The following is a 22,197-nucleotide window of genomic DNA, read 5'->3' on the forward strand; positions in this document are numbered from 1 at the left end:
ACCAAGCCTTCTAAGAAGGAGCCCACCTGTAGTAGCTGCCTCATATTGATGCTCACTCCTCAAAGGCTACCTAGAGCAGTGTTTTTCAACCTTTTTTGGGCAAAGGCACACTTGTTTCATGAAAAAAATCACGAGGCACACCACCATTAGAAAATGTTAAAAAATTTAACTCTGTGCCTATATTGACTATATATAAAGTCATTCTCTTGAATAGGAATCAAATAAACACAAAGAAAGTATTTTATAATTGCTTTATTATGAAATAGTAAGTAAACAGAAATATGAAAAATTATAAAATACTTTATTCAGTGTGCAGCTGGCTGAACACAAAGCTGATATTCTGGCTGGAATCAAACGTTGCGGACCGTTCTCTGCTCAGCGGGGATCGATCCGCTGATCCCCGCTGAGCCGGCGGATGACAGCTCCGTCTCCGCACTGTGTGTGGAGAGGAAGATGTCAGAGCCCCGCTGCTCTCTATGGGGAATCGGATGAGAGCGGACCGCCTGTCCGCTCTCATCTGATCCCATCCGATCTGACCCCCACCCAGGACGGATGGAAAATAGGGTGGACACAGTCCGGCGCCCGCCTAGTGGGCGAAAATTTGACTTTTTTATTTTTAAAAAATCTTTCGAATTTTTCAATTTTTCCCACGGCACACCAGGCAACATCTCGCAGCACACTAATGTGCCGCGGAACAGTGGTTGAAAAACACTGACCTAGAGCATCTCTCCTTGCAAAACACCCCTTATCTTATCGTTAACTTATCACTGTCTTTGCATCCTGACTCCCCCACAATGCATCTTCTTTTTTCCTTTGGTTGTTCAAATTCCTGGTGCATTTTTCTGCCTATAACTTGTTATCTTCTCAGTTCTAAGGCAAGCTTAGCATTAGCTTGTCGAAATCTAGCCTTCCTTTCTTGGCATGCTGTTGATTTTTATTTATTTGGCAAGCAAGTTTGAGTAAGGAGCATCTCTTGGGTACATTTCTCTCCGCCCCTGGATGTTTGCCTTAATTGCATTTTAAACTCCCCCTTGCCTTCCCACCTCGCTCAGAGCAGTGTATGTGCATTATCATTAATAGCATTTGTTTCCCCCCTCTGCTTCCAAAACAGCTTACATAACATTCAGCTAAAACAGGACAGCCCCTGCCCACAAGCTTACAATGTAAAAGGCACAACACAAAAGGAAAAATTCTTAGGAGAAGCGCCCAGGGTGGCGAAGGAATGTAATCTTGGATCCTAAGTAGGTGCTCTTTTAATCCATTGGTGGTACTGAGACACAGTGCGGGGATCCTGCTAGCAAAAGGCCGAGGGAGGTGATTTTTGCCAATTTCTGCTGCAGCCACTTGACCTGCCATGCCACCTTTGGTGGAAAGAGTTCCCCAATCCAGCAGGGATTTCTGGGGAGTACAAACTCCAGAGGCTGCGGGGGGAGTTGGGGGTGATCACCTTCTGCAAGCTGAAGCCCAACTAGGATCCAAGACATTGCCTTACGCCCTTTGTCCTCACAACAGTCCCATGAGGTAGGTTCACTGGGCTAGGAGACAGAGAGAGTACAGTACAGCTAATCCTACCTAACCCAGTGGGAATTTGAATCTGGTCTCTGGTGTATCCCTCCCAGAAATATAGAAGAATTGGAAGGGACCACGAGGATCATCTAGTTCAACCCCCTGCAATGGAGGAATTTCTCAAAGCTAATAATAATAAATAATAATAATTTTTTATTTATATCCCGCCCTCCCTGGCCAGAGCCGGGCTCAGGGCGGCTAACACCAATAAAATAAAATCTCAGTAAAAACATAATAGGGGGGAAAGAGAGGGAGAAAAAAAAACAATTTAAAATACAATTTAAAATGCAATTTAAAATGCAGCCTCATTTTAAAATAGCTGATAAATCAAGACCATAAGGGGAGGGAAACATAAGGGTCAGACCAAGTCCAAACCAAAGGCCAGGCGGAACAGCTCTGTCTTGCAGGCCCTGCAGAAAGATGTCAAGTCCCACAGGGCCCTAGTCTCTTGTGACAGAGCATTCCACCACGTCGGGGCCAGTGCTGAAAAGGCCCTGGCCCTAGTTGAAACCAATCTAACCTCCTTGAGGCTCAGGACCACCAAAGTGTTGTTATTTGTGGACCTTAAGGTCAGTGGTAGAGCATCTTCCTGTGGGGCGTAAAAGGTCTCAGGTTCAGCCTGAAAACAGGCCTGCCTGAAATCCAGGGGAGCTGCTGCAGGTTCGTGTTGGCAGCACTAAGCTAGATGCGCTCATGGCCTGGTTCTCCAACTGCTCTTTCTAAGGCAGGTTAAATGCAGCAATTAATTTGGAGTGGGGGAAATTCCACAGGGATTCTTTCCCATTTTTTTCCTGGATGATAGGCAGGGTCAGGTGGATTGAACTGGTGATCATGCTGATTGCCTGCCCGCCCCATTATCAGGGCAATTGTCAATTAATGATTAATCAGAACGCTGGGCCCAGGGAACATTCAGAAGGAGCAAGCTGACCCCATGGCAGGACGTGAGTGGGGCTGCTGTGGGTGGGCAGATTTTGGGAGTCGGGGGGTGGGTGGGTGGGAGAAATGACAATGATGGGAAGGGAACAGTTCCTAAGCCAGGCAACGGAAATAAGAGTCCAGGAGCAAATACTATTTGTAGGGTGGATGGAAATTAGTGGGGTTTCTTTCCTGGCTTCCCAAAGGCACAGAAGGCAGAGAGAAGCCTGGAATATGGCAACAGGACGCACTGTCACCCACACCCCAAATACTTCACAAAAGAAACTGAGGTCTCAGGAGGGTCCTCTTAAGTCATCTCGGCAGACCCTTGGTTGTCTCTTGTTTGAACTATTTTCTCCTCTTTGCTGTTTCAACCTCTCACCTCAATCCTCTCTCCTCTGTCCAGCCGTCTGCTGCCAAAGTCCTCTGGCCTCTGGCATCAAAGGGACGCTCCTCTTTCAATCTCAGCACTGGTTTCTTTTGTCTTCTTCCCAAATCCAGCACAGACTCCTTGTTCTTGCCTTGGGTTCTTAGCCATTGCGCGACACGCGGGCACATCGCTGGTGCATCCTTTCCTGTGAACTTTCTCCTGCAGCATCACCACCATCTACCACCCAAAGGTCTCCTGCCTCCTCAAATGTTGCACACACACACACTTTCTCCCTTGCTAACTCATAAGCTTGCCATTGCGCCCCCACCCCCACAAATAAAATCAAGTAAATAAATAAAAACGCTTAACTAAAACTATGAACGATCAGACTGTTTGAAACTGAAATGCTTGCTGAGGTCACATGGAAGATGTTGCGGCGCATTCTGGCGAGGCAACTGGCGAACTGACCAATTGCGTTGCAGGTCGCTTGGTTCCAGAACAAGACAGGTGGACGTGTCCAGCCACCCCCACCCCAACATAAATCCTGGCTATGTTCTTGGAGCAGTGGCAGAACTCCCTAGCTCCCATGCTGTTTACCAAACCTGGGAGAACCCTCATTGGCACTCATGTTGGGGAGGGTTTTTATGTGGGATATAAACAGTGCTTTTTTCTGGGGGGGGGGTGAGAGGGGTATGCATACCCCTAAACATTTTGTGAGTCTAATGGGAGAAGAAACTAAAAAAAATAATAAAAAATTTAGTATATTCTCTAGCACAGTGAATCGTCAGTTCCGTTGCTACCCCTGATGGTGGCCTTTTGTCCATTTACTGTATTTATTTCCCCCGATTTGAACTATAAAATGGTGATTTTCTTGAGTCAAAATGAGAGTACCCCTAAACATTTTTTTAAGAAAAAAAAGCACTGGATATAATGGGGAGGGGCTAAACCATTTATATGCCCCCCTTGAGGTGCTTGGAAGAAAGGAGGGATTTAATAATCTTTTGTAAGGCTTTTCTTAGTTGTTGTTTTTGCAAGCAGTGTATACATTTTATGAAATATATACTGTAATGGCCATCTGTCACAGATACCTTAGCTGAGATTCCTTGGCGTCCCTTCCAACTCTACAATTCTACGATTCTGTGATAATATATTATTGCCATTTTTCTCTTTCTGTTAAGTCAAGAGAATATCCTCTTTAGGAGATCCAGGTACGAATCCTTACTCCGCCATGAAGCTCACTGGATGATTCTCTTCCTCTCCTGCTCTCCTCCTCTCAGGGCTGTTGGGAGAATGAACTGTTGGGGGTGGGAGTGGGGCCGAAAAGGGAGGAGATAAAATTGGGGAAAATAAATGAGCCACTGCTTTCTAACCTGCTCCCACAGCAGCAGAAACTTCGCCTCGTCTGAGGATGCGGAAGTTCTGGGAAGAACATTCGCAAAACTCCTCAGTGCAGGAGATGATGTTGGATTCGGGGGCCCAGCAACTCACACAGGAAGACACCCCAGAGATCATTGCCCTCTTGCCTTGCCTGAAAGGACAGGACGTGTTGGAACTGGGAGCAGGCATAGGGTGAGTCTTAGTGCAGGGAGCAGGTGATGACCCTACTTCTCAAAGGCCAAAGTCTGGTCAAGCCATTTCGCTCTCCCCCTTTCACACACAATGCCTCATTTTCCTTTCTACAGATAAAGCTGTAATAATGCAATAAAGCCCCAAGGATTTCTACTGTCCTTCCAGGGCCAGAGGGGAACCCAGGAGTCCTGCTGTCTCCCTCCCCCCTTCAGCTATGCAAATCCTGTACTTTCATTTCCAGCAGAACCAGCTCTACCATCGGGCAGAGGGAGGCAGCTGCCTCAGCCAGCAGATAGGGAGAGTCCTTTGCTTCAGGCGGCCAACTGTCTTGGCAAGACCTTGATTTCACCCCACCCCCCAAAAAACCAAGCAGCTGACAGCAGATTGCCTGCTTGAAGGTTTTGCCCCCAGTGCTTGTTGGCTATGCTGTTCACTAGGAAGAGGGGGGAAAGCATTTTGTACATGTTCAGAGGCATTCAGAGCTGGCCTAGGATCATTTGTGGCTTCAGGAGAAGGATAGTCCACCCCCAATTTACATATTTACACTGAAACCAACCAGAGAATCTTATTGAAGTACAGTGGTACCTCGGGTTAAGTAATTAATTGGTTCCGGATGTCTGTTCTTAACCTGAAACTGTTCTTAACCTGAAGCACCACTTTAGCTAATGGGGCCTCCCGCTGCTGCTGCTGCGCCGCCGGAGCATGATTTCTGTTCTCATCTTGAAGCAAAGTTCTTAACCCGAGGTACTATTTCTGGGTTAACGGAGTCTGTAACCTGAAGCGTATGTAACCTGAGGTACCACTGTACAAGTGAGGGGACATTGCCCCCCCACACACCCAAGGGTGGCAAACAGCTTAGGGGGCACAGGGCAGACCGCAGAACACACCCATCTTGTGGGAGGAAAATAGAATCCCTGTGATCCACATGTGTAGGGTAAATAATGAAAGAACCGGCTGGGTGCCTGGATTCAAAATGTGCAGCTAAACTCATTCTCCAGCAGGAGAGGGCCCCCGGTAGCAGGGTTTAAATTCACATAAGCAAGCAGTAGAAAAGCGTTAGGAATACAGGCTGTTAGAGCTTTTTATCCCATTAAGTCCACTTGCATACAGCACTCTTCTTGCATTGAACAGACCACACATCGTTAAGTCATTGTTAAATGACATCTGTGGCAGTTGCTTCACTCTAATGCAAAGATGGGGAAGCTTCTTCTAGCTTGAGGGCCACATTCCCTTCTAAGCAACATTCCAAGGGCCACATCCCTGTGGTGGGCAGGGCCCTTGGCGAGAATCCCAGCAGACAGAGCGCTCTGTAGGGCCGCATCTGGCCCCTGGGCCTGAAGTTCTCCACCTCTTGGAAGCAGCTGGAAACTGCTATGTCAAATCCAGCAACTTTGCACATCCTAGAGCCCCTTTCCTTGCGCTCACCCCTGGGGGAACCCCAGATGCCATGGAAAATGCACTGCCAATGCAATGAAGAAGAAGAGTTTGGATTTGATACCTCACTTTATCACTACCCGAAGGAGTCTCAAAGCGGCTAACAATCTCCTTTCCCTTCCTCCTCCACAACAAACACTCTGTGAGGTGAGTGAGGCTGAGAGACTTCAGAGAAGTGTGACTAGCCCAAGGTCACCCAGCAGCTGCATGTGGAGGAGTGGGGAAGCGAACCCGGTTCCCCAGATTACGAGTCCACCGCTCTTAACCACTACACCACGCTAGCTCTCAAAACAGTCTCAAATGAGGCAAAAACAGGCCCTCTGAGCCCGGCTTCGGCTGGGAAGGGTGGGATATAACTAAATTATTATTATTATTATTGCCCATTTCAGGGATGAGGGGAAGAGTAGAGGAGAAATGTGCTTGTTGGGTTTGAGGCCTAAGACCTCCCTCTCCCTGCTTTTCTGTCAGCCGGTTCACAGCAGCTCTTGCGAAGCTGGCGCACCATGTCACAGCTGTGGATTTCATGGAGAGCTTCCTGGCGCACAACCGACAAGAGAACGGACACCAGCCAAACGTGGATTTCCTACAGGCCGACGTTACCAGCCTGCAGTTGCCAAGCCAGAGGTAGAAACAGATTTTATTGTTGATTTCAGTGGTGATTTATTATACTTTTTCTCTCTCTTTTGGGGGGCCTTGTGAGCCAAATGGAAAGAGCTGGTGGGTCTAATCAGGCCCATGGGGTGAAGGACCCCCACCCTGAAGGTCTCTAGACATCCTGAGCTTCAGATGCAATGGTCCAATGCTGGGGTGACAAGTCAATAATCACACCAGAGTGGGGGTAAAAGAAAATATTTCTTCAGACTGGAGAAAAAAGGCACCAAGTTCCAAATCCTGCTCATCTTTTCGCACAATTTATACAGTTAACTCCATATGTTAATACTTGCTACGCTTCTATTGTCATTTAGTGCAAGCGATCCCCATGGCAACCTAAAACTACTTATTTTTGTCTTATCTCATCTTGCAAAACTAGCAGTTACACTGGCTTGGTACACAGGTTAGGGGGTGATGGGACGTCTGGCAGCTTTCGCTTAGTTTGATGGTCAGTACATTTTTGAGGGAAGTGGGAGGGAAAGAGCTAAATTTGTATGTGATGGGGTGCCAGGATGCTTATCAGCTTTGGGCCAGCTTCCTGCTGACTATACAGTGGTAAAACTCGCTAGACAAAAGGGTTTTTTGTTTTTTGAGCTGCTTCGCAAGACGATTTTCCCTATGGGCTTGCTTCGCAAGACGGAAACGTCTTGCAAGTTTGTTTCCTTTTTCTTAACACCGTTAATACAGTTGCGACTTGACTTCGAGGAGCAACTCATAGAACGCGGTGTGGTAGCCTTTTTTGAGGTTTTTAAAGACTTTGGTGATTTTTGAAGCTTTTCCAAAACTTTCCCGACACCGTGCTTCGCAAGACGAAAAAAATCGCAAGACGACAAAACTCGCGGAACGAATTTATTTCGTCTTGCGAGGCACCACTGTACATCGTAGTGTTACATACCGCTCAATAGTCCCAATACAAGCAAGATATCCCGGAATCACAGAAGCCAATCCCGGCTTCTGATTGGATCCTGGAATGTCCTATTTTTGGGGTCTGGCACTCTAGTGTGTGTCAGCTAGCTCGTGCCAGAGCACCAGAATGAAAGCTGCTTGTTTTTTGGTCTTGCGGGAACAAAAAGTGAGCGTCTTTTGGTCTTGCGCCCTTGCGCATGCGCGAGAGCTCAGGACCCAAAAAGAAAAAAGAAGCGTCCCAGTTTTTGTCCCCGGAATCTCGGAGGGTATGGTGTTCTTTCGAGGTGGAAAAGTTACAGAGGAGGCTAACCGCCGAGAAGGCCAACGTTCTGTTTGTCTTGATCCGAGCTAATGCCTATTATCTGAGGCAAAATGGAACCTCTCTGGTTCTCCTTCATACAAGCTCCCATCAACGCAGCCTTTATAGCTGGAGTCGGTCAGGGCCTTCCAGGCCTGGTGGGAATGGACCAGGCAAGCAAGGAGCAGGCCTTGCAGGATTCACAGTGATTTCTCTCTTCTTCTTCTTCTTCTTCTTCTTCTTCTTCTTCTTCTTCTTCTTCTTTAAATTTTATTTATGCTTTTCAGGTTTATACATTTCACTAATTTTGAAATCATTTTAACATTTCAAAACTTGACTTCCTTCTCCCTCTTCCTGTGGTCCCTTAAATTTATTTTTAATATATTCTGCATATCCAAATTAACTTAATTTGCTCATTTAATCATCTACTTTCAATATATACTCTTACGAAACTGCAGGATTTTACAATAACCCTGACAATGTTCTTATCTGTTTACAATCTGTTTACAATTTACAATCTCGAAATATCCAACAAACAATTTCCATTCTTTTATTTAAAAAAAGTTTGTTATCTTGATTTCTTATTGTTCCGGTAATTTTTGCCATTTCTGCATATTCCATAAGTTTTTTGTATCCATTCTTCCTTTGCTGGGACTTCTGCTTCTTTCTGTTTTGAGGCGAGTAATATTCTTGCTACTATACACGAATAAGTTTCTACACAGTTTAGGTACAGTGGTGCCTCGCAAGACGAAATTAATCCGTTCCACAAGTCTCTTCGTCTAGCGGTTTTTTCGTCTTGCGAAGCAACCCTATTAGCGGCTTAGCGGATTAGCGCTATTAGCGGTTTAGCGGCTATTAAAGGCTTAGCGGCTAAAAGGCTATTAGCGGCTTAGCGGCTTAGAAAAAGGGGGGGGGAGCGAAAAAAATCGCAAGACTCGCAAGACTTTTTCGTTTTGCGAAGCAAGCCCATAGGGAAATTCGTCTTGCGAAGCGCATTGAAAAACGGAAAACCCTTTCGTCTAGCGGGTTTTTCATCTTGCGAGGCATTCGTCTTGCGGGGCACCACTGTAGTTCTGTCCCTAAGAAAAGCTTTCTGGGTTGTTGTTTTTATACAAACGTTGTTTTAAACATCCTTTTCAATTCATTATATATCATCTCCCAGAAAGCTTTAGCCTTTCTCTCTTCTCCTCCCCCCGTAGCTTCGACCTCATATTTTCCAACTGGCTTTTCATGTACCTGTCGGATACCGAAGTGAGTGACGCGGCCCAGAAGATGCTTCTCTGGCTGCGTCCAGGAGGGCGACTTTTCTTCCGGGAATCCTGCTTCTACCAGTCTGGTCAGTAGTTCCAATAGGTGAGGGGGCAGAGCAAAGGAGACCAGTTCCCAAGAGACCCTGGAAGGTCCATAAGTGGAGTTGACATTCAGTGGGCGGTGCAGTTAAGAAATGCCCCAGTAGCAAAATTAACCTTTGAGGCTGAGGGAAATCTCCATTCGGCAGTGAGAAAACAAAGGGTGTTTATTGCTAGCAATAATGGCTCAGTGGGATCACTCTCCTGTTGAGTTCTGAAGGCAAAGGAAAGGACTGGACCCTGACTAATAAAATAGACACGAGGCTTGGCCAGCAAGACTCTGGGAGGAAGTGTGAATAGCCACTCCCTTGTCCAGGCCGTTTTTATTAACAAAAGAACTCTTACACAGTGTTTGTAAGAACCAATCAGATTTCCTCTGAGGAATCCTTTTAACTACAAAGAACTACAGTGGTACCTCGGGTTACATACGCTTCAGGTTACATACACTTCAGGTTACAGACTCTGCTAACCCAGAAATAGTGCTTCAGGTTAAGAACTTTGCTTCAGGATGAGAACAGAAATCGTGCTCCGGCGGCACGGCAGCAGCAGGAGGCCCCATTAGCTAAAGTGGTGCTTCAGGTTAAGAACAGTTTCAGGTTAAGTACGGATCTCCGGAACGAATTAAGTACTTAACCCGAGGTACCACTGTACTTGAGCATGCATACAAGTTTTAGGCTAAATAAACAGGCATCAAGGAGGAACGCATTTAACAAACCTGGAGGTCATAAACTGGCTCTCTCCAAAAGCTGAGCAAGCCAAAATGGGTGGGGCCTGCTTAACATAGGTAGCTGTTCTCTATTAAGCAATATATATGCATAAACTTCCTCCAATCTAAAGTTACAACACAACACAACACAACACAACACAACTAATTATATCATGTATGGTCTTTCCTTCATTACCTATTCATTAGGCAAGGAAACAAAGGACTCTATTTTGTCAAATGTAGACACTTAGGGATGTTGTTTACAACCTTGGGACTAAAGCTGCTCCTAGCACAAAGAAAGGCACAAGGCCTCTAGCCTGGCTAGTTAGCTGAGCTTATAGGTCTCTATGTGCATCACCCCATCACTGAGCAAGGGCCTCTCCCCAACCACTTTGCCCAGCCCTGAACTCTGAATCCATTGCAGAGATTAGATTCAGTGCCGGATTTACATATAAGCTCAACAAGCTATAGCTTAGGCCCCTGCTCTCCTGGGGGCCCCCCAAAAAAAACGCTGGATGTACATTTCCAAAATATAAGATCAAAAACAAATAAAATAAAACTTACATACAGCAACAGTGTTTTGTGTAGGCTCCTATGATGTAAGAAATGGGCCCCGCCTTCTAGCCTGGTCCCTAAAATATCACTGGTTTGCTCATTCTGCAAATGGCTTTAGATACCTATTAGGTCCTATAAAGTACCATATATGTTCAACACAAAAAACAGCAACAATTTGTTGTTGACAAAGGACAGCTGGACATATTAAAGGGCGCCATTACTTTTAGTAGCTTAGGGCCTCATCAAACCTAAATCCGGCCCTGGTTGGTTGCCTAGAATCAAGCTCCCAATCCTATTAGCATCTTTTCCCCCTCAGGAGACCAGCCAAGGGCCTTCAACCCCACTCTTTATCGAACGCCTGCAGAATACAATCACCTCTTCACTTCAGCCCATCAGACGTGTGGGGACGAGCTCTATGGATTTGAGATAGTCATGTCCCGATCGGTGCAAACTTACATCAAGGTAACTGCCTCTTCCCCTCCTGCCCTTCTGCTCTGAAGCTGCGCCACATGCGGAGGAGCACAGGAGCATGTGCAGAGGGCCTTGCACGCAACCACAGCCACCCCTGAATAGGATGTCATTGGGCTGCGATGGCATCTGGTGCCCGTTGGAACTGGTGGGATGGGAAGCAGAGGACGCCCATAGCTGGTGGAGGCAGCACCAACGCCAGTTGGTTTTAGTTCTGCCTCCGCCCTGTTGAGTTCTACAAGAGCAGCAGCATTGAGACTCAGGAGAAGGAAGTTGACAGGCAGTGACAGTCCCTGGACAGGATGGAAGTATGGAGGCAAACAGGTAGGGGCTGGCTGAGGGCAGGCTATGGTTTGGGGGGGCAATACCCTGCTTGCCCAACGATAGGGCAGGGCCCCCAAATCGAAGGGTGTGGCTTTTTTGCCACTTAATTTTTATTTAGTTTCATTTTTAAAATATAAATCGGATTTAATACATAATTTATAAGTTGACCTCCCACCCTTCTTTCACGGTGTTGTTCTTCCCACCCTTCAATTCTTCCTTATGCTTATTATTTATTCCACAGTACTTTCGTTACTATTATTTTTAATTTTCCATCCGCTGCTCAGAATTTAATCCTTCCCAGTGCTTTACTTCTTAGGCCGCGGGCTCTACCCTGGCGGCTTGGTCAGGGGCTCTTGCAGTTTGCCAGGATCTTGGGGACTAGAAACTTGTTTTAAAATTCAAAAAGCGAAAATGAGATGATGGGAATGCCCGTTTCTGGCTTACGCTCCTTTTCACAGAGGAAGCAAAACCGCAACCAGGTGTGTTGGCTTCTCCAGAAAGTCCCCCGAAACCCCGAGGCCACCTGGGGATACGACACCTTCCAGAAGTTTCTAGACAGCGAGCAGTATGCCACCCGCAACATCCGTCGCTACGAGTGGGTCTTTGGGCCTGGGTTCGTCAGCACCGGAGGCCTCACGACCACCAAGGTATCTGGAGCTGGGAAGGAAGTGGCAGGCAGGCCCAAGACCTCAGGCTTTGGGGGAACAGGCTAAAGATGCCAGAAATTATTAACATAGGAGAACAGGTTCCCTCAAACTGGTGCCTTCTGGATGTTTTGCACTACAACTCCCATCATCCTTCACCACTGGTCATGTGGGCTGGGCCTGGTGGGAGCTGGACTCTTAGCAACATCCTGAGGGGAAGTCTGCAGAGATACTTGCCAAGGGCATCAGTTGCTGGGGAGAAATTCTATTCATAGAAATCACAGAATTGTAGAGTTGGAAGGTATCCTAGAGATCATCCAGTCCAACCCCCTGCAATGCAGAAATATGCAGCTGTCCCATACGGGGATCGAACCTGCAACCTTGGCCTTATCAGCAGCATGCTCTAAGCAACTGAGCTATATTAGGAAATTATCATAACATTCCCTTTGAAATATGCTCAACATTCCCTTCGAAATAAAGTAAGTTTCTAGTCCACATGGTGTTGAATAAAGGACTGGCTTATATAGGAATCTGTCTTATACCGAGTCAGACCATTGGTCAATGCAGCTCAGCACTGTCTACACTGGCAAGCGGTGGCTCTCCAGGGTTTGAGGCAGGGGTCTATCCCACCCCTACTAGGGATTGAATCTGGGAGCTCCTGCTGCACACAAGGCCAGTGCTTTCCCACTCAGCTACTGCCCTTGCCCTCCTGCCAGAGACCCGCCTACCCCTTCCCCATCTCTCTACAGGAGCTGGTATGTATGCTGGATTTGAAACAGGGCCAACGAGTGCTGGATGTTGGCTGCGGACTCGGCGGGAGTGACTTCTACATGGCTAAGGTACAAGCACAAATAAACCTTTGAATAAGAATGGTGACAGGACGCGGGTGGCGCTGTGGGTTAAACCACAGGGCCTAGGACTTGCCCATCAGAAGGTCAGCGGTTTGAATCTCCGCAACGGGGTGAGCTCCCGTTGCTCAGTCCCTGCTCCTGCCAACCTAGCAGTTCGAAAGCACCTCAAAGTGAAAGTAGATAAATAGGTACCGCGCCAGTGGGAAGGTAAATGGCGTTTCCGTGCGCTGCTCTGGTTCGCCAGAAGCGGCTTAGTCATGCTGGCCACATGACCCGGAAGCTGTACGCCGGCTCCCTCGGCCAATAAAGCAAGATGAGCGCTGCAACCCCAGAGTCGGTCACGACTGGACCTAATGGTCAGGGGTCCCTTTACCTTTAAGAATGGTGAGGGCGGTTGGCCCTGGCAGCGTCGCATGGTGCTTCCACAGAGTACAAGAGGACGGGTCTCTACTCCCAAGGAGCTTACACAACTAAAATCCAACACAAGGGGGAAGGGGCTAGCTGGAGCTGATGGACGTTAGCTTCCCCACAGCTTCTGGAGGGCCACAGATTCCCCACCCCAGGTTTACAGAGCAGCGGACAAGAAGGAATGATGCAAGAGTGCAACTTGTGACGTCACAGAATTGCATCATCAGCCATCATTCCATCTTCTATCAGACTGTATGGCCTTTTTGACATGCATGCCATCCATGTCCCTTATCCCAGAAAACATGGGTTGACTGTGAGCATCAGAAAAGCCTGTCTGCTGGATCAGGCCCAAAGTCCATTTAGTCCAGCATCCTGTTCTCACGGTGACCCCCAGATGTCTGTAGGAAGCCCCCAAACAGGAGAAGTGCTGCTGCAACTCTCTTCACCTGCAATTTCCAGCAACTGGTATTCAGAGGCTGGAACACAGCCATCCCAGCTAGTAGATACTGATAGCTGTATCTTCCATGAAGTCTATTTAAGGTTTTATAGGTCAAAACCAGCACTTTGACTTGGGCCTGGAAACTGACTGGTAGCTAGTGCAGTTGGGCCGAGATTGGTGTAATATGCTCAAACCGCCTTGCCCCAGTGAGCAACCTGGCCACTGAATTCTGCACCAGCTGAACCGTCTTCAGAGGCAGCCCCACGTCTAACAACCTAGACATCAGATTACTGCAATGAGTAGGGCTGACTTAAGACTCCAGTGCTGGCAGTGGCGTAGCGTGGGGTGGTTGGCCCGGGCACAAAATTGTTAGGGGCACAAAATTTCAACACCCGGTGCTGCCTCAATGCAGCTAAGCACTTCCATTGCTGGGCTCTGTTGAAAACAGCTTCTCCATGCGAACTAATAATAATAATAATAATAATTTTATTATTTATACCCCGCCCATCTGGCTGGGTTTCCCCAGCCACTTTGGGTGGCTCCCAACAGAGGACTAAAAACAGAATAAAACTTCAAACATTAAAAACTTCTCTAAACAGGGCTGCCTTCAGATGTCTTCTAAAAGTCAGATAGTTGTTTATTTCCTTGACATCTGATGGGAGGGCGTTCCACAGGGCGGGCGCCACTACCAAGAAGGCCTTCTGCCTGGTTCCCTGTAACCTCACTTCTCGCAGTGAGAACTAGGGAGTGACCTCTCCAGACAATGGAGCGACTCTTCTTATCTCTGTGGCTGTGATCTCCTGGGTGGCGTGGATACTGTTAGACAGCTGAATGCGCATTCATTCTCCATCTGTTTCCCTCTCTCCCACTACCTCCTCTGGGCAGCCCTGGGCACTGGCAACTCACGCTATGCCACTGAGTGCTGGAAGCTCCTGTTTTCTTCCATGATGGCCCCATATTTTTTTTACGGGGAGGGAATTTTTTAATGGTATTTTCAGCAGTGACAACATAAAAATATGAAAGCAAGGATATAGCAAAAGAGGAGAGCAGAAAGGAAAAAGGAAGGAAGGAAGGAAGGAAGGAAGGAAGGAAGGAAGGAAGGAAGGAAGGAAGGAAGGAAGGAAGGAAACCATACAAAACAGGATTAAATGATCTCCCATTCCTGGAATGTACATTATAAAACTCAAAGCATTAAACCTCTGGACCACCACATTTTAAGTAAACCTAAAAGAGAATGAGTTCACGGACAGCCTATGATTATGGTCCCATCTTTGAGCTATCATCTAGCCTTGAGGTGGCCTGACTCTTTCCTTTCCTCCCAAGGAGTTTGGCGTGGAAGTCCTGGGCATGGATCTTTCCCACAACATGGTGGAGTTGGCTTTGGAGCGAGCGCAAAAGGAGACTGGATCCTTGGTAATGATGAGGGGAAAGGGAGGGGGAACCAAAGGAAGCTGCCCTATTATACTAGTTACACCTGTTTCAGGTCCACCTGACTGATAGGGGGCTCTCTGGGGTTTCAGGTAGGGTAGACATTCCCAGCCCTACCTGGAGATGCTAGGATTGAACCTGGGACCTTCTGCACGCATTGCTGATGTTCCACCACTGAGCTACAGCCCTTCCGAATTAATTAAAGGGAATTAAAGGGGCATCTAGACTGTAGCAAACTGGCTCAATCTCATGTCAGCAAATTCATGTTAAGCAGTTAAAGCTGATTTGGTGCTTTGAGGCAACAAAGAGATGGGGAGAGATTCATTTTTGTTTGCATTTAAACGAGAAACTACCCAGCTGGCACTTTTCGAATCAATACACAAACCAGAATACCGTATTTTGCGCCCCATAAGACGCTCCGGCCCATAGGGCGCACCTAGTTTTTTGGGGGGGAAATAAAGAAAAAAAACATTATTTCCCCCCCAGGTGCGGGGCTGGAAGAACCAGCTCGGGGAACAGTGGGAAGGCACGCTCTGCCTCCCCGCTGTTCCCCGAGCTTGTGGGGCTGGCGATGCGGAGAAGTGCGCTGATCCCACGACTGCAGGCAGCTCTGCACCACCATCCGGAGCGGGGCGGGACTTAACGCCCCGCTCGGGATGGCGGCGCAGATCTGCCTGCAGTCCCGGGACGGCAGACAGCTCTGCGCCACCATCCCGAGCGGGGCGGGACTTAGCTGGTCTCCTGAGGGTTGCGCAGAGCTTCCTGAAGCCTGGAGAGCAAGAGGGGTCGGTGCGCACCGACCCCTCTCGCTCTCCAGTCTTCAGCGAAAGCCTGCATTCGCCCCATAGGACACACCCAGATTTCCCCTTCATTTTTGGAGGGGAAAAAGTGCGTCCTATCGGGCGAAAAATACGGTACAGCTGTCCTTCACAATGCTCACTTCTCTGAGTTTTGAGTTGCAGTTCTCCAACCAAAAACTGTGTACAAGCATGCACGCATCAGTAGCAAGTGTGCATAGAATGTGTATATTCATGCAAGCAACAAATATATTTTATATTAATTACGTGCAAAAATATGTACAAAACTGAATGCAAAAATGTGTGTATTAGGAAGAAATTTGCACTAAAATACTGATGAATTTTCATCAAGATTTTTTAATGTTATTAAAAAATCTCAAATTGGTACGTAATTCATATATATATATATATATATATATATATATATATATATATATATCCATAAATTGATATGGAATTCATCAAGACTTTAAATTGTTTTTAAAAAATCACAAATTGCTATGGAAATTCGGAGAACTGAATTTGAAATTGGAAGAATGAGAAACTGAGACAAACTGAAATTAACAGATTCCTTCATCCCTAACTGCTTCCCCTTCCCCAAACTGGACTTTTTGCATTAAGGAAAGTTACAGGGAAAAGCACTGGAAAGTGTGGGATAATTCTAGTTTCGAAGAAACATCACTTAACCTCCCCGAAAGCAGAACAGAAATGAATGCTCATTCAATAGCCAATATTGTTGAATTTCCCTGCAAAGATATCAGGATAAACAGGTCATCTGGAAGCAGCTAAGCAAGTGAAGGCTGTGTACACACCATACATTTAAAAGTACATCACACACACCCTCCGCAAAAAAATAATATTCTATGAACTATAGTTGGTTAAGGGTGCTGGGAATTGTAGCTCTGTGAGGGCTAAACAGCAATTCCCAGGATTCAGGGGGGGGGAGAGCTAAAAATGTATGTTGTGTAGCTCTCTAAGTCAGCCATCTAAAAGGGCACAGCTCCAGTTTTTTTCATGGGAGCTTGGGTGAAAACACTTCCTTGGTCAGGGGTGTCCAAACTTTTTTCAAAGAGGGCCAGATTCGATGAAGTGAACATGCGTTAGAGCTGACCAAAGTTGCTGAGCTTTTTTTAGGATTGAATTTAGACATGCCTGTCCTAGGTGGATCAGCTGCAATGCTATTTAGTAGGAGAGACAGTTGTTTGGATTTCACTCCGAAACGTTCTTGCGCCGGCTCTGCTTCTAGGTGCAGTTTGAAATTGGCAATGCCACGCGAAGGACGTTCCCAGAGAACACCTTTGATGTCATCTACAGCCGGGACACTCTCCTGCATGTGCCAGGCAAGAGTGCTCTCTTTGCAAAGTTCTTGGTGAGTCTCCTGCCTCTTAACGTGCAGAAAAATACAAGCAATTCAGCCTCGCATCATTGGGGGCAGCCCTCTGGCGGAATCCAAAAACTGTGTTTTCCCCCAGTGCCCTAAAATGAAGCAGCGCTCAGAGTACATGGGAAACAGCAGTACTTTATTTTATCAATGCCCTTAACAAGCAGTTCGTGCCCAATGGGTTTGGGAGGGCCAGGCTTGCCATGCGCCAGGAGAAACCCTGACTTGTCCTGGTTTTCAGGTGCGAGGGGGGAAACCCGCATGTATGGCAACGTGATGGAAAAAGCAGCAGAAACAGCTCCCAAAGCTCAACAATTTTGGGTTCTTCCTTTAAAAAAAAAAAAAAAAAGCTCACCAACTTTGCAGGTGTTAGGAATTTTCATTTTTGAAATATGGCAACCCCAGGTAGGGCAGAAGGCAGGGAGGCTGACATTAGGTGGCGATAGAGCCAATTACATTCTGGTTTTGCCCCTATCTTCCTTCCTGCTGAGTTCTGTGAGGAAACACACACAAACAGGAAGCAGCCTTTGGTGTAAACAAAACAGAGGGCTGATTCACACTTACTCCAGCTGCTTCCCCCAGGAAAAACTGCTCTTTGGTGTTCAGTTGGAGCAAACAGCAATCCATATTTTCCCCAGATCCACGTTTGTTCCAATTTAGCACTAAAGAGCAGGTTTTTCCCAGGCAAGGATCAGGGCAAGGGGGAAACCACTTTGACTTGTGCTTTCCAGGCACACCTCAGATGCGTCATCATCACCTTTTGTTGTGCTAATGCCTCTCTCCCAGGTGAGACCTTAGCTTGGAAAGAAAGCTTAGTCTATATTTTTCCAGTGGCCACCACACTGGCCACAGAGCCAGTGTGGTGTAGTGGTTAAGAGCAGTGGACTCGTAATCTGGTGAACTGGGTTCGCGTCTCCGCTCTTCCACATGCAGCTGCTGGGTGACCTTGGGCCAGTCACACTTCTCTGAAGTCTCTCAGCCCCACTCACCTCACTGAGTGTTTGTTGTGGGGGAGGAAGGGAAAGGAGAATTTTAGCTGCTTTGAGACTCCTTCGGGTAGTGATAAAGCGGGATATCAAATCCAAACTCAATCTTCCCTTCAGTACTCCAGGCAATCAAAAATCCTACCATTTACCAACTTATTGGGTTTAAAGAGTCCCCCCTTCCCTGCAAATCTATAACAGCATGCTGTGAATCTCCCTGAGATCTATGGATAAAGAGTGAAGAATAAGAATAAGAATAAATAAATAAATAATATTATATTTATAATAATGGTATTCTGGATTCTGTCCCACCAGCGCCCTCTGCCCTCAGAGCTTACCCAGCCATCTCTCTCTCTTCTCTCTAGTTGTGGCTGAAGCCAGGCGGGCAGCTTCTCATCTCTGATTATTGCTGTGGGCCTCGCCCCTGGTCGAAAGCTTTCACGGAGTACGTCAGACGGAGGGGCTACAGCCTTCTCACGCCCTGGGAATATGGCCAGGTATGGGTGTGTGTGTTTGTGAAATAAGGCAGGCAAGTAAGAAGGCCATAGCAGGTGTTTTATTTAGATTAAGGCTGCATACCCTATTTGTAGCCCCAAAACATAGCTTTTCTCAATCCAGAATCGTTCATGATCATCCTTAACGTGCTGCTTTCAATCTAGGGCAGGGGTTTTCAACCTTTTTGAGTCCCAGGCTCCCTTGACCCACTGCATTCTTTCTGTGGCACCCCTGTGGGGCTCAGGAGACCAGTTATGTCACCCCTTGCCTGCAGAGCCCACAGCCCCTCACCCTTTTCCGAACACCCTCCCTTGTGTTTAGGGTTCCCTCAGCCTCATTTCCTCTCCCCTCTCCTTGGGAGTCCTTTGGCCAGCCACTGCTGCCACTCCTGGTCTCTGAGCTGCTCCCCACCCCCGCCCCAAAGAGAGGTGCCTCCTCACACTGCCCCACAGGGGCCTGGGGCTTGTCTGTCCATTCCCAACAGCAAGGGCTGGAGGGCTTGCTTGCTTGCTTGCTCCGAGGCCACCTCAGCTCCTGGCAACCAGCACCCCTTGGCCAGCGCCAGAGGCACCATTCGCCTGGGGAGCTTGTAGCCAGCACTGCTGCAACAAACAGCTGTGCAGCCTTTGGGAGGCAGAGACGTGAGAGGGCATCAGAGGGAGGGAGGGAAAGAAGGAGGGACAGAGGCCAGTGTTGCCCAAGGCACCCCTAAGCACCATTCAAGGCACCCTAAGGCATAGCTGTCAACTTTTCCCTTTTCTTGTGAGGAATCCTATTCAGAATAAGGGAATTTCCCTTTAAAAAGGGGGAAAGTTGACAGCTATGCCCTAGGGTGCCACAGCACACTGGTTGAAAACCACTGCTGTAGGGAATGTGATCGTATAAACAGGCTCCCGAGAGGCTGGGTGTGGGAGGGGTGGGAGCCATTGATTCTGGCAGAGCTGAATTCAGAAAGGTCCCTCACCTCTCATCCTCATTGCCAACACCTTCCAGGTGCTGCAGGAGGCTGGATTCAGGCAGGTCCAGGCGCTGGACTATACAGAGCGGATGCTGTCAGCCTTGACTCAAGAGCTGCAAGAGCTGGAAAGAAGTCGGCAGCAATTTGTCCAGGTGGGTCGGCAGATTGGAGATGAAGCAGCCTAGAGCTGAGCTTCTCTCTCTCCCTGTGTGGCTGCACACACACACACACACACACTGACAGACTTGGACCACAGGCAGGAGCAGCCTGTCTGTTTCGTCACCCCTCTGCCAAAGCCTCGCTTACCAGGGTCACACGGCTTTGGCTTCCAGCTTCCGGGGAGATCTTGCCGAAACCTGGAAGCCGGAGTCGCTTCTCCGGTGGCTGGGAAAAAGCGAGCAGAAACAGTGGTAAGATGTCGCCGGAAGCTGCCTCTGCCGCTTCTCACTTCTCTGGTGGCAGGAGCAGAGAATCGCCTTGGGATTCCACCGCCCGAGGCAGCTGCTTCAGTCTGCCTCATGGGTGGGCTGGCCCTGACCAATGACAGCACCACGAAAACAAATATTGGGAGAGAGCAAGGGCATTTCGGAGGACTGGGCAAGCAGTTGAAAAGGGAAGTAGAACCAGTGACCTAGGCTGGGGTACAATCTGTCCTTTTTATCATGTGGCATTATGGCCACTCAAAGTAAATAATGCTGTGGTGTTCATCTTTGGCGGAGGTGAGGCAGGATTTGTCCTTTTTATCAAAATGCAGGAGAAGCACTTTTAGAATATGATGTTTTAAGCTTTAGAACTTCTCTCTCTCTTTTTTTTACAGTTGTAAGTTGCTTCAAGACCTTTTATGAGCAACAAATAGGTGTAATTAATTGTAATAATCCTTCGCCCTCCCCCCAAAAAATCAAGCAGCAGGTGGGAGCTCCAGGCAAGCAGATTTCAGACAAACATTAGGCAAAACTTCCAAAGGAGCGGAGAGCGGGCAGTATAAATATTTCTACTGCACCATGAGGACATTGACAATTCCTTCTTGTTCTCTGTTTATTTACAGCATTTATATTGTACATAATCATAGCATTTCTGAGCAGTGTAAATAAAAACAAACCATACGGTGATAGGGGTGGGGGGGACAACATGATTCAGTTTGAATTTAAAGACGAACCTACCTAATTTGCACTAACTGGAACAATATGTGAACTGAAACAGAGCTATTCTTGGAAATTTGCACTTCTCTGGATTTTGCAAAGCAGTTTCTAACCAAGCAACATGTACAAAAAATGCAAAAATGAAGGTAAGGTGTGCATAAAAATGCACACCTTGGTGAAAGGAAGCATAAAAAATGCATTTTGAGGGGAAATATAAATATATGGGGAAAGACGCTTTGCAAAAATGCATGCATTAGGCAAAAATACTTAAGAAAATGTGTATGTTGGGAGAAATTTGTACTGAAATGCTGATGGATTTTCACGAGGACTTTAAAAATAAGTCCCCAAACTGATGTGCAGATGGAAACAACTGAACTTATGCTTGGAAAAATGAGAAACTGGAAGAAACCTCAATTGACAGATCTGTCCACTCCCTAGACAGAGAACAAAACAATAAATTTCACCCCACCAGGGATTGTGAGTGACTCTTCTCTTTCTTCTCTGCCTAGGAATTCTCAGAGAGCGAGTTTGAGTCCTTGGCCTCTGGATGGAGGGAGAAGCTGCAGCGCTGTGCAGATGGGGACCAGCGCTGGGGGGTCTTCTATGCTCTGAAGCCGCAGTAGCTGCTGCCCCACCCCAAACAGCCTGCGGCAGTGAACTCCTGTCCAGCTCCAGGAGCTTTCTGGCCCAGCAAGCTTTTAATAGCATTTGCTTGTGTTTTCTTTCTACTGCTGCCTGGGCAGGTTTCAAGTCTGGATCCACTGCAAGAGTTTGTAAGAAACTTTGCCTTCCAATCTGGATTTTTGCTGGCCTTTCAGTCAGATTACTTGGCTTTGCACTATTCCAGGTCTGGCTGCAAGTGTGGAAGGATTTCTCTCTCTCTCTCTCTCTCTCTCTCTCTCTCTCTCTCTGCTTCTTCCCTTCTTCCCTCCTTCTTTCCTTTCTTTCTCTCTTCCTGGAACGATCCCCTCCTCTCCCTCCACATCTCTGTTCCATCTGTTTCGGTTATTAAAAACTTACTACATTTTCTTTATTTCCTTGTTTATACTACATTTGTGGGGAACCTCCCATCCCTGCAAAACCATGCTGTTACGAGAACCAACCCAGGTTGTCACGTTGAAGTCCTATAAACCCACCAGCAGGGGGCAGCAGCTCTCCATCTGATCAATAAATCAGTGCCACAGTCATACAGTATTTGGAAACGGCAGAACATCTCTGAAACTCCTGGCTCATGCCACCTGCCTGAACTGCCTGAGAGCTGATGGGTCCCCGTGTTGGGGAGAGGGCTGGACCTGGAGGGCTGTGGGCTGGGACAGGGTGAGCTCTCCATCCTAGACCTTACTGTTCAAAGGGTCTGGGGTGTGGGTGGGTCTGTGGATGCCGTAGCCTCCAACATTTCTCCGATGAAGATAGGGACATCCGAAGGAAAAGCAGGACATTCCGGGTTCAAATCAGAAACCGAAACGGCTTCTCTAAATCACGGGCGTCCCTGGAAAATAAGGATATTTGGAGGGTCTGGGATCAGTGGCGTAGCGTGGGGGGTGCCAGGGGTGCCGGCCGCAC

At 47.5% G+C, this 22,197-nt stretch overlaps 1 protein-coding gene and 1 long non-coding RNA gene across 4 annotated transcripts; one reads left to right on the plus strand and one right to left on the minus strand.

Annotated features, from left to right (window-relative positions):
- The first annotated feature begins 1,412 nt into the window (after positions 1–1,412).
- LOC309520849 (uncharacterized protein) lies at positions 1,413–21,667 on the plus strand. 3 transcript variants are annotated; one of them, XM_082202778.1, is made up of 12 exons: positions 1,413–1,521; positions 4,234–4,420; positions 6,323–6,478; positions 8,909–9,045; positions 10,636–10,781; positions 11,570–11,758; positions 12,505–12,594; positions 14,777–14,866; positions 16,925–17,047; positions 18,408–18,539; positions 19,531–19,647; positions 21,144–21,667. In XM_082202778.1, exons 2-12 carry the CDS (start codon positions 4,260–4,262, stop codon positions 21,255–21,257), a joined length of 1,455 nt encoding a protein of 484 aa, XP_082058904.1. In that variant the 5' UTR covers positions 1,413–1,521; positions 4,234–4,259; the 3' UTR covers positions 21,258–21,667. The 3 variants fall into 3 exon arrangements, with proteins under 3 accessions (XP_082058904.1, XP_082058902.1, XP_082058903.1); XM_082202776.1 differs by lacking the exon at positions 1,413–1,521 and adding an exon at positions 1,716–2,507; XM_082202777.1 differs by lacking the exon at positions 1,413–1,521 and adding an exon at positions 3,030–3,101.
- Positions 3,131–13,471, minus strand: LOC309520885. The gene is made up of 4 exons (XR_014214461.1): positions 12,980–13,471; positions 10,776–11,012; positions 8,946–9,102; positions 3,131–4,146 (listed from the first exon to the last, which is right to left on the minus strand). It is a non-coding gene; the product is annotated as an uncharacterized lncRNA (long non-coding RNA).
- Positions 21,668–22,197: the final 530 nt, after the last annotated feature.

The sequence above is a fragment of the Podarcis vaucheri genome (assembly GCF_965113315.1).
Source record: "Podarcis vaucheri genome assembly, chromosome: 16".
NCBI classification, from domain to species: Eukaryota; Metazoa; Chordata; class Lepidosauria; order Squamata; family Lacertidae; genus Podarcis; species Podarcis vaucheri.